Below are 12,118 nucleotides of genomic sequence, written 5' to 3'. Positions count from 1 at the left end.
GAGCATTTCTTATTCGCATGATTCACACAATTTATTAATGAATGAACAACCAGTTTGCTTTTCCAGTAATAAAACCGGTTTTACCTTTGGGTTATTATTACTATAAATTCAACCAATGTAGACACAATGCTAAATGCTTGGTATTTGGTTTTAGCCTTGATTGTTGTACAAACATAAAGTCATACTGAGAAATATTAGCCATGTCATCACAGTTTATGAGTAAATACAACGATTACGTTGAGACAATGTTGTGTTCATGACGCTTTTATGAAACTGCAGACTCGCTTCTTTCTGGCGGTCACTGCCCTGAGCAACGGACCCCATTTGCTCTTGCTGAGGAGTTTCTCTTTCAGCTCCTGAAAGACCGGGGGCCCGTCGTGTTCTTCGGCCTCTGAGCTGATCTCCATCTTCTGCACTATGAGCTTTAGCAGGTTGTGTTGCTTTTCCATAGTCTCTGATATCTCCTTCAGCCTGAGAAATTGCACAGCACATGGTCTGACATGATGGGCTATTGGGTTTAATATAGGACTTGAATTGAATGACTTGGTTCAGTTAAACATTGTTTTTTATTAGTCAGATTGGTGTTACCTATATTTCTGTTTGGTTAGCTCCCGTTCCAGTGGAGATAACTGGTGGCTGGTAGGACTGAGACGGGTCCTGGACTTCCTCACCTCATTCCCACTGAAAAACCATCTTTTCTGTGCACAAGCACATTAAATCAGCTTTAATAGCTGGTGGAAATTGCATTCACCAAGGTGAACTTACTGCACAATTATCAGAGTTGCATTGCCTTTTGAAACATCAGTATATTCTTATCATTATCGTGTTGTCAGACCTTTCCTCTGAAGCATCCATTTGGAAATTCTCTGATGGTGACCTGGTCCACCCTCTTCATAAACCAATAGGGAAGCCTCTCCTCCAGATTAGTGTGAAGATCAATCTGTGGAGTAGATTGACAGTAAACCATTGTTTTTAAGGAGAAATGACTTGTTCTTTTTATTAGGACACAATATTAGAGAGTTTGAGTGGAATCACCTGCATTGCAATCCTCTTCAAACATGCGTTTGTCTGAACCTCTGCTATGTCACCAACGGCCAAACCAATCTAAACTCAAAATACACGAGTTTGACTGTAAAAAGACATACTGGACTGTTGTTTTATATTCAATTCAGACTGTGTTTTCTTTTGGACTTACCAGAAGGTTCATGAGAAGAATAGGCACGAGTAAGACAAACCAAATAAAGATGGCCAATGTCAAGTTTGGGAAAGGAAGGTCTCCTTGCAGGTAGGGTTTCAGGAAATTGTCCTGGTAGTTGATTTCTCCAACCATCATGACAAAGGTCTGCAGCAGTGACAGGAACATCCTTCCAAAATGTTGCTGTAAAGTAAATTCATATTTTAAATTGGGCAAATTTTTCCCAAATTAATCGTTTTTACGTTTAACGATGATTTATGAACACTCATACGCTCACCTGTTCGATCATCAAGGCGTAGAAGGACAAAGCAAATCCCAATATCAAGTAGAAGAACAACAATATGATGCTCAGCAGTGTCCGTGAGATCTCCCGAAACATGACCACATATATACCGATCCGTTCAAACCTACAGCCATGGGAGAATACAGATGGTAAGTCCTTAAAAATGTTATGTAATGCTTCTGTTACGTAATTCTGTTCTGTGGATGTATTAACTGTCATCTAGTCCAATACCGCTGGAGATAGAGGAGGAGATTTATCCAGGAGGCCAGAGCTGCCAGTGCTCCTGCCTGCCAGAGCCAGGAACTCTTCGCGTTCATCAGCAACGGCACCACGAACAGCAGAGCGCAGATCGCAGCGGACCAGTCCATGTAGTTTGACGGATCTCGCAAATAATTCAACCGCTTCCAAAAACAAGCCACGGTTAAAATGATTGCGCATACTTGAACTTTTGAAGATTTAAGTTGTCAGAGGAGTCTAGGGAATATGAGCTGCCTCACAATGATATTATACTATATTTTTGTTTTATTTATTTTTAAAGATGTAATCGAGTCGTGCTTCTTATTACACAAAAAAAAGTGTACTTTTTTCAAGATTTACACATTTCAATTAATATTTTGTGTAAGTCTTAAACTTATATTTAAACATATTTACTTTATTTTTTTCTTATATAAATGCAATTCACAAACTAAATGGTCCATTCCCTTCCCGTTCCATTACAGCAGGGGTGGGGAACGTTGATCCTGGAGGGCCATTGTCCTGCAGAGTTTAGCTCCAACCCTGAAAAAAACATTTGGCTGCCTGCAACTTCAGTAATAATGAAGACATTGATTAGCTTCAGGTGTGTTTGATTAGGGTTGGAGCTAAACTCTGCAGGACAATGGCCCTCCAGGATCAACGTTCCCCACCCCTGCATTACAGGATTCCATCTCTTTTTGAGTGTAGTTACTCCACTGACCAATTAGAATTAATATTCAAATGACGCAGCATTATATGCTTCTGTCCCTCAAAAGGGAGCTAAATGAAATTTGCCTCTTCGCATAATATAACAAATCATTGATTAACCATCTTGCCAAAAAATTAAATGACACATTAAAGTTGACTAAACACACAATTAAACTTGAGAGCTATATATGAATTTACCATAATGATAAGGAGGATGGAGCTAATCTACACAACAATGGTGAGTAAATGTTAGATGGAATAGAGCTCTCCACTCATATCATGTTTAAATGCTTATGCTAATTGCCAAGTGTCTGTATACAGTACGACGCTGCGAGGCTGTAACACTTTATTAATGATCAAGATCACCTGTGCACAGGATAATAATCATAAATAGCTATGCATAAATCAAGTTGGTTGCAAGCATTTATTGGTTCGATCAGTATTTATATGAGCCTCTCTGACTGATTCCCTCACAGGCTGCATTTATTTATGTATTTTTTTATAAATTTTTTGGCAAAATACAGGTAAGATTGACAATAGTAAGTGCAGCGTAAACAAACCTGTTGAAAAATTTGCAGGATCTCTTTTCCAACTGCATACATGTTCATAACAACAACCAAGAGCATGCATGTTGTTATCATATAGGATTGCTGTGTAAATTAAAGAGAATTTGCATCAGTTTTTTTCTTGATGTATACAGTGTCACAACATCTTTTTCATGAATTGCCTTAGTATTATTGTACCTTGTACATGGAAGTGCAGACCATGTTGACTGATGTGACATTTCTTGCAGTGACCAATGTGGGCTTCAGGTTCACAATGAGATAAGTTAAAGGAAACACCCCCAGTGCATAGACAGTCATATTGAGCAGATGTGCTTTGATCCCATAGGCATTCCTGTACAAAAAGGGGTTCCAAAAGCTCAGGATGTTGAGACATCAAAAATGGCAAATACAATGGCAAATACTCACCATTTCATCTCCAAATATTTCTTGCAGACTGGGTGGGTCAGCAAGCTGACATGATTAAATTTCACCATAGCCTGTAGGGAAGACTTTTTCTGAACATGCCCATTCACAATAAAAATAAAATAAAAAATAAATAATAATATATGAAGAGTTCAGATGCAAAAGCCTCTAAGTGTCATCTGAAATTTTCTTCTAGAATGATCATTTTTAAGTTCAGTAATTTCACTTGACAATTAATAGGTAATTTTCATTGCCATTTAAGTGAAATTACTGAACTTAAATATATGAGCTTGATAAAAATTATCATTCTAGAAGAACATTTCAGATGGCACTTGGAGGCTTTTGCATCTGAACTCTCTCTCTCTCTATATATATATACAGTATATATTATTATAGCCTACATATACCTACATTTAATGCACTGAGAGGTTTGTAGTTGGTGTCTTTCTTCATGTCTGCTTTAAGATTTTGCAGTGGATGCTGAAGCCACCGGAAGTTGTACTCAATCTGGTGAACACACAAGGTGTTAGTTGAAGAGGTTGGTACTTTAAACATTCAATACAAAAGGAAACTTACATAGTAATTGATGCTGTTCACATCTTCGTCTGATTCCTTTATGCAAGTGTCTAAAAGATGCTGGGGAAATTGCATTGCTTTGCTGGTTAGAGTGTTAAACCTTCAATTTAAGTGCCGGGCATAAGCAACAGTTAAAACTCACTGTAAAGGACTCTGGAAGAAACTCAATCATGTCCATGACAATGCAGCGTTTTGCTGAGTTTGGTTTGAACGCTGTCATCGCCTCTTCACATCTGTATTCATCAAAGATGAGATAAATGAAGAAACTGGAAAAGACATTTCTAATATTTATAAAAAATAATGGCTAAGCTGACCTGTCACTCTCAATCACAGTGTTAGTGAGCTCCTTCCTCCCATTCTGTATAGCCTCGTGCAAGAAAGAGGCATCATTCTTATTGAGGACGATCTTGGCCCCTTTGTATAACAGAAGTCTTACTGCTGCCACATGACCTGCTCTAGCAGCCAGATGCAGTGCTGTGTTCTGTAAGAGATCAGTATTCAGAGCAACATCATCAGCAATATATTCAATGTAAGTGTTTCCCAAATAATCATGTATAGGGTCGGTAAGTTATATATGTTTTTGAAGTCATGAAGTCACTTTTGCTCCCCATTGTGATAAAAAAAAACAGTAATATTGTGAAATATTATTACAATTTAAAATAAGTTTTATATTTTAAAATGTAATTTATTTCTGTGATGACAAAGCTGAATTTTCAGCATTTTTACTTAAGTCTTAAAAATATTCAGCCTCATTCACTGCTACTAAAAAAAAAATCAAGAAAAAAATTCAATTAGATTTTAAAAATGGTAAATTAAAGCTGTTCTCAGACGTTTGGACCCCAATGTAAATCAGTAGCTATGACCAAGTTGTGTCATAAGTGTTTTAGCAAATTAGACAGACTACTCCTTCTCCATCGGTTTTGTTTAGAAGTTTGATGTTAGACGTCAGCAAAGTGTCCATGGTCTGTGTGTATCCTTCAGATGCAGCATGATGCAGGCATGACCATCCTCTATAGTCACTATACAAAAATATACACGATTCTCATTAGGATTTTAGGAGTTTTACGTTGCTCATTTGCATCGCGTTAAAACTGTGTAAAGCAGGGTTGTTTCCTTTTACTCCTGACAAAAAGTGAATTGTGCAATCACTCGTACCTGTGAAACAGCGCCCCCTTGCGTAGGAGAAGCTCAACTACTTTAACGTGACCTCCACGCGACGCCAGATGCAGCGGTGTCAGTCCTTTCTCATCCCCCTCATTCAGCAGTCTGGTGTCTGTCACCATCTCCAGGATCCTGTGGCATGTGTTGATCCTCCCAAATCTCAACAGATACAGAAAATGATGCACATAACTACAAGTAAGCTATTATACTGTCTGTAGGCCTATAAAAGTTAACTGCAGCTTTCCTTCAGTTTGTTGAGGAGATTTGTACTGTTTTCTTTTTGCCATTTCTGAATCTTCACAATGACGACAGACTTACTCGGCCGCAAAATGAAGTGCAGATTTCTTCTGTTTGCACTTTTGGTCCAGCGAGACCTCTAATCCCAGCATGTTCTTCACAGACTCTGGTATTCCCAGTCTACAGGCGTAATGGAGAGGAGTGCAGCCCTCAATATCCTCATCATTGAGGAGCTCTCTCACACTCTCGTGCTGTGGATAAACCAAAAGAGCCTCACGGTGAACTTCGCACAGACTTCTACACACTACACAGTTCTACCTCTTTTTAATTACACTAACAGTAGAGGGCAGCAGTGACTTTTCCTTTTGGATCCCTATAAAAAAGCTGTGGGAATGAGATGGGTACAGCCCTATGCGTTTTACCTGCAGTACCTCTGTTGGCAGGTTTTTCAGACCCCTGGGCTGCAGGATTGCCAGATGCAGGAAGTTGCATCCAGATGTGTCTTTTTTCTTCAGATCAGCTCCTATGAAACAAACAGATTCATCAGCTTGTAAGTGTTATTCTTATTTAGATTATTATAATATATAATATTGTAAGACAGTGGTTCTAAACCAGAGGCCGGGTCCCATAGGGGATCTCGGCAAACATCCAATGGTGCCTAACGGTATATTTTACAATGTTTTAAAATAAGACAAAACAAGCTTTAAAATAAGCTAAAACAAATTCAAATCAAGATATTTCTTACTTTAATTCATTCCTAAATTTCTGGAATACTACAATTTGATTTAATTTATAATTATTTTAGTTAGGTTACTTATTTTAACATCCTAATTTCTGTAAATTAAAAAAAGGAGCGGGGCCTTCAAATATTGTTGTCTACTTGAAGTCAGAAAGGGAAAGGTGAGAACCACTGATAGGAAATGATAATACAAATAATACATTTTAGGGATGGGTTAAAAAGACAGATTTCTCATTTTTATGAACCGATATCGAATCTTAAATCCCAAGAATCGATCTTTTAGTCTATGCTGTTTTCATATTATGAATGAACAAAACTTTGTAGCACGCCTCCCTTTGTGCTCTGTTACTTAATGTTGCGAGACAGATAATCTCTTCCGCTTTACTACAAGTTACAGCACAAAATAAACATCAGGTACCGTATACAATTTACTGAAATCTGTATCAAGTCTCGTGTAATCGCTCAATCAGTGTTTCAACCGCGGAAAGATGTCAAGAAAATTTTTAAAATGTCAAACATTTTATTTCATTGTATTTTTACTTAACTTGTTCTTAACGTATGTACGATAAATCTGTAATATTTTTATGACAGCCACCAGTTAAAATGTTTATATTTCAAAAAACAAGTAGAAATGCAATTATGTCATTAAAAAGTATAAAAATTAATGTCTGTATGTGTAATTTAAAAATAGGTAGCCTATAATAATATATAATATAATATATAATATATATAATAATGTGGAGAAAGTAGTTTAATACTGTAGTTTAATTCATTATTAAAATAAATATTAAAGGTGGTATCAGTGATTTCAGGCCCAAAAATATTTTTATCACATTCATCTAATCTTTCCTAACGATCCGCTAGCTGCCCGCCCCATAAGCATGCCGTCAAAAAAACGCGTCTCTGTAGGCAGCCTAGGCTCTGAGATCTGCACACAAAAACAAATGGTTTAGCCAAACACTCAAAACCAAAACAAATAGTGTTCCAACCAATCACCGACAGGGGGAGGGTGTTGTGAGGTTTTGAGCCAGCTTTTTCTTCAGCTCTGACTTCGCGTGCAGCCGTGCACGAGCACAAAACCTCACAACACCCTCCCCCTGTCGGTGATTGGTTGGAACACTATTTGTTTTGGTTTTGAGTGTTTGGCTAAACCATTCGTTTTTGTGTGCAGATCTCAGAGCCTAGGCTGCCTACAGAGACGCGTTTTTTTGACGGCATGCTTATGGGGCGGGCAGCTAGCGGATCGTTAGGAAAAAAAATATATATATTTTTGGCCCTGAAATCACTGCTACCACCTTTAAGGTTACCTACCATGGGAGAGGAGTAGATTGACAGTTTTCCATGCTCCACAACTTGTTGCCAGAAGGAGTGGAGAATGGCCTTTGCAGTCGACAAAGTCAATGTCAGCCCCCTGGAACAATAATGTCCGGGTTTACAGTAACTGTCAGTATATCAAATATAGTTTATTCATTGAACAACTGCACTTGCCATACCTGTGATATAAGGTACTCGGAGAGTTCGAAGTGATCAAAAATCGCTGCTCTGCAAATGGAAAATAAATATGTTAGTTATGTTAGTTTGTTTAGCCTTGTTTAGTCTTGTTTAGTGTGTAAAGCTGAAGTACTTATGTAGAGGTGTCTGGTTGGCCCCATCAGTGATGTTGATAAGGTCACACACTTTAGGGTAAGACGAGAGCATGACTTTCACAACCTCAATGGCACCTTGACTACATGCAAAGTGGAGAGCAGTGGATTTATCACACTGTAAAGAAAAATACGTTACAAATGAAAATAGTGAATTGATTCTTTTTTGGTATTCATTTTCATGACAAGATCCTCTTTTACCTGCTGCTGATCAATTTTTGCTCCATATGCAATGCAGAGTTTAATGATGTCGAGATTCCCTCCACGTACAGCCAGGTGGAGTGGACTGCTGCAAGATTTATCCACATAGTTTATATGGCTGTCAATGGACAGACCCACTTCTTCTCCTGTGAAAAATGAGAAATACAAGACAGTGGATTTGTAGGTACTATGTAATATAATGTTTCAGGTTCAGTGATACAACATCTCACCTTTCAGAAGGATGACCTCCATGGATTTCTTAGCTCCAGAAAAAGCAGCAGCATGAATTGGAAAAAGTCCAAGTTTGTTCTGACGACAGAACTTTGCACCACGTTTGTACTGGAGGAGAGAGGTTACAGTGATTGTGTGTGTGTAGTACAATAAGATTATATGATTATTTATATTAATATTATTATTAAAGGGATAGTTCACCCAAAAATGAAAATTCTGTCATCATTTACTCTCCCTCAAGTTGTTCCAAACCTGTATGACTTTCTTTCTTCTGCTGAACACAAAAGAAGATATTTTGAAGAAAGTCGGTAACCAAACGACTGATGGACCCCATTGACTTCCATAGTAGGAAAAAAAAAATACTATGGAAGTCAATGGGGACCAGCAACTGTTTAATTACCAACCTTCTTTAAAATATCTTCTTTTGTGTTTAGCAGAAGAAAGGAAATCATACAGGTTTGGAACAACTTGAGGGAGAGTAAATGATGACAGAATTTTCATTTTTGGGTGAACTATCCCTTTAAATTAAATTTAAAACAATGGTGGGTGAACATGGATTTGATACATGCAAGATTTATACATACTTGAATATAATGAATGTTTCTATTCAATTATTCAGTCCAATTAATAGAACTTAAACATTCACCCACCACTGATTTAAAATCAAAATCAACTTACCAGTATAACCAGAGCCTCATGGTTATCCAAAGAAGCAGCTAAAATGACAGGGGTGTTTCCCATGTCCCCTTCCAGGTTCACATCAGTTTGTTTATGTGAGACAAGTTGCTAAGTGAACCCAGAAGAATAATCATGTTAGCTACATAGAAAGGACGGAGTATGTTTCTTCCAATGAAACACACGATCATGAGCTTTAGTGTTTGAAGATCTTATGAGCAGAATGACGCACCTCTACCACCAGGTTTTTGCCCAGGCTGACTGCCGTATGTAGCGGTGACTGCTGGCTGTTATTTAGGATGTTAGGATCTGCTCCCAGAGTCAGCAGCACAGAGCAGATCCCTGGCTGGTCCTTCTGCACGGCCCAGTGAAGAGGTGTATTCCCCTCCTCATCCCTGGCATTGAGCGCTGCGGTGTCAAAAAAATTGTATTTACAGCAACAGATATTTTGTCATGAATTCAAGCTAAAGTAAATGTCTAAAGGTGTGGCTCTATTACCTTGTTGTCCTATGACCTGCGCAATTAGTCTGACGATGCGAAAGTATCCCTTGGATGAGGCGTAGTGCAGTGGGCTGGCACCGATGTGGTCGCGTATGTCCAAGTACTTGGAGTGCTTCTCCAGAGCCACTGCGTTTCCTTGCTTAGCCCACTGAAACCAACAGAGTTTAAAATTCAGTCATGAGGAACATTAGACCACCTGCACAAGCTGTCCTCACAATACTATCAGACAAGGGAAACTAAACACACCTGAAATGAATGGCACAGAATTTGTAGACTTTACAGAGCGCTTGAAGATCGTGACCAAATATGTGACCCTGGATCACAAAACCAGTCACAAGTCGCACGGGTATATTTGTGGCAGAAGCCAACAATACATTGTATGGGTCAAAATGATAGATTTTTCTTTTAGGCCAAAAATCATTAAGATATTAAGTAAAGATCATGTTCCATGAAGATATTTTGTAAATTTCCTACCGTAAATATATAAAACATTTATTTTTGTGAGTGAATGCAGCACAATCGCGAACATAAATGAACATCTTTAAAGGCGATTTTCTCAATGTTTAGATTTTTTTGCACCCCCAGATGTTCAAATAGTTGTATCTCTGCCAAATATGGTCATATCCAAACATTTATTTATTCAGCTTTCAGATGATGTATAAATCTCAATTTCAAAAAAAATGACCTATGCGACTGGTTCTGTGGTCCAGGGTCACATATTTATGTGCCTCATGATGGAAATGACAAGTTTATTTTCATCAAGAGGTGCATAAATGTTTGGTCAAGATCTTGTATTGACAATGCAAGAGTCGAGCACTCTGTAAAGTCTACTTCAGCACATCCCAAAGATGAATTTAAGGTCTGGTCTCAGAGGTGCCAATTCATGCGTGAAAATGTTTCTTCATGCTCCATCCCAACCATACTTTCACAATCCTGGAATATGGCCATGAAAAATGAAAAGCTACACACTCCCAATTAGGGTTAGAAGAACTGTTGCCAAACAAATAGAATCCAATCATAGACTCAGCGACTTTTTTGTGGCTAGTCAGTGTATTTTAATATAGAAGACAGACGGTATAAATTGTAAGAATATTTCACAATATTATTGTATTTTTTTATCAAAAAATTTCAGCTTCGTTGAGCAAAATTAGACTTCATTTATAAACATTGCGAAATCTTTCTGAAAAAATGAGTGAATTTACATAAGCAGAGTACCTCAAACACATTTGCAGATATCTGGTTGCTCTCGTCCCCATCCATGACACTGTCGAATGACTGCTGTCTAGATTTTGTCTCTGTTTTGGAGATGTGTGTCATTTCTGCACCTTTTTTAGTCATCCTGTAAGTGGACCATGAAAAACAAAAGAAAATTTGCCCTTTATTGTCATTTCTTATGATTTTAGCCTTTCTAAACAAAAAAAGTTGCCTGATTGCCTTTCAAACACACAAGCTTCAAACTAAAGAGTAATTATATGAAACATCATAATAACATCAGAAATAAATAACGAGATGAAAAAGTTGAAGAGGCTTTTGATGAGGCCCATTCTTACCCATTTGGATTCTCCTCTATATTGGCTTGTGTGTGGCTTCTTTGCTATTAGTAGAGGGTTTTTATAGTGTGGTTATGTGTCCTAGTTATCAGATTACACTATTTCACTGAGCGAGGGAGAGGGATAGAGCCTTTACTATTTTTCTGATGCAACCAGTCGGCTCCTAATGAGACTTGCGGGCACTTAGAAAAGAGCAAAAATGTACGCTCATGGAGGCTGAGAATCAAGTTCCACTAGATACATTACATTATGAAGGTTTATGTACTAGATGATATAATTGTGATTCTGTATAATACATGTTATAATTATATTGTATTTACATCAACCTTCTTTTTTTCAGCTAATTCAATAACTGAAGCATTACTTGTGAGATTTGCAAATATCAATCAAGGATTTAGGAGTTAAAGGGTTACACATTAGCATCATAGTGGTCCGTTTCAGGTCTAAGATTATTTCCTGTGGGGACTGCAGAAGCATAAACGCCCTGATTGTGTTCATGGGACATTATTGCTCATGACCTCATCAAAAGCATTATTTGTGAGCATCTCCAGCTAGACAATATTGTAGTGTCTCCATATAAAATATGACAAAATCTTGTTTCATTCATTTCAAACATTTCATTTGGAGCAGAACTAACAAATTAAAAGAGGATTATTTTTGTTGATGAAGCAAAAAGCTCATACCAATTACGAGCCTGTGATGTTTAGTAACATGTAGATTAGATCTTTAATTAGAGTCATGTAGAGACTTTAATAGAGACACTAAGTCATAAAATGTTTAAAACCAATATTGGAGGTTTCTAATATCTAAAATGATTTGAAGATACATTTTAAACATAATAAACATTGCATATAGTTACTTGAGAAACAGTTTTGAACTTCGGAATTTCCTTCTCATGATTGCACATAGTCCAGTTCAGTTCCTTTAATATACTTAAGGTTTAAAATGATTGTAAAACTTTTTAGTTACTTGAGAATTCTCAGTTTTATGATTGAATCTTATCTTTAAACATTTGCAGATGTGTGATAAGAAATGGAATAGGCATGTTTTGTTTTTGATCAACTGATCTAAAGGTAAAAGACCTGTATGATCCATAAAAACTAAACTAGACATTTGTCTATTTACCACTTAAGACAATCAATAGGATTCTGAACTTAATCACATTATTTATCACATTTAACTATTCATTGTCTGAAAAATATCCTGAACTACTGTA

General features: G+C 37.3%; 1 protein-coding gene across 1 annotated transcript; it reads right to left on the bottom strand.

The window, feature by feature from the left end:
• Window positions 1-14: 14 nt before the first annotated feature.
• Window positions 15-10,690, bottom strand: trpa1a (transient receptor potential cation channel, subfamily A, member 1a; the record flags this gene model as incomplete). Its single annotated transcript, XM_081374040.1, has 27 exons — window positions 15-471; window positions 589-698; window positions 836-940; window positions 1,036-1,104; window positions 1,196-1,378; window positions 1,473-1,602; window positions 1,710-1,879; window positions 2,981-3,070; window positions 3,164-3,317; window positions 3,392-3,462; window positions 3,800-3,895; window positions 3,965-4,024; window positions 4,107-4,197; window positions 4,279-4,445; window positions 4,869-4,983; window positions 5,120-5,284; window positions 5,444-5,613; window positions 5,785-5,885; window positions 7,413-7,512; window positions 7,595-7,643; window positions 7,726-7,862; window positions 7,946-8,091; window positions 8,176-8,284; window positions 8,855-8,962; window positions 9,084-9,259; window positions 9,350-9,500; window positions 10,568-10,690. 27 exons carry the CDS (start codon window positions 10,688-10,690, stop codon window positions 255-257), a joined length of 3,363 nt encoding a protein of 1,120 aa, XP_081230166.1. The 3' UTR covers window positions 15-254.
• Window positions 10,691-12,118: the final 1,428 nt, after the last annotated feature.

This window comes from Scardinius erythrophthalmus (genome assembly GCF_964197995.2).
Source record: "Scardinius erythrophthalmus genome assembly, chromosome: 9".
Taxonomy (NCBI): domain Eukaryota; kingdom Metazoa; phylum Chordata; class Actinopteri; order Cypriniformes; family Leuciscidae; genus Scardinius; species Scardinius erythrophthalmus.
The sequence above is the reverse complement of the archived record's forward strand: the minus strand, read 5'-3'. Positions and strand labels throughout refer to the sequence as shown.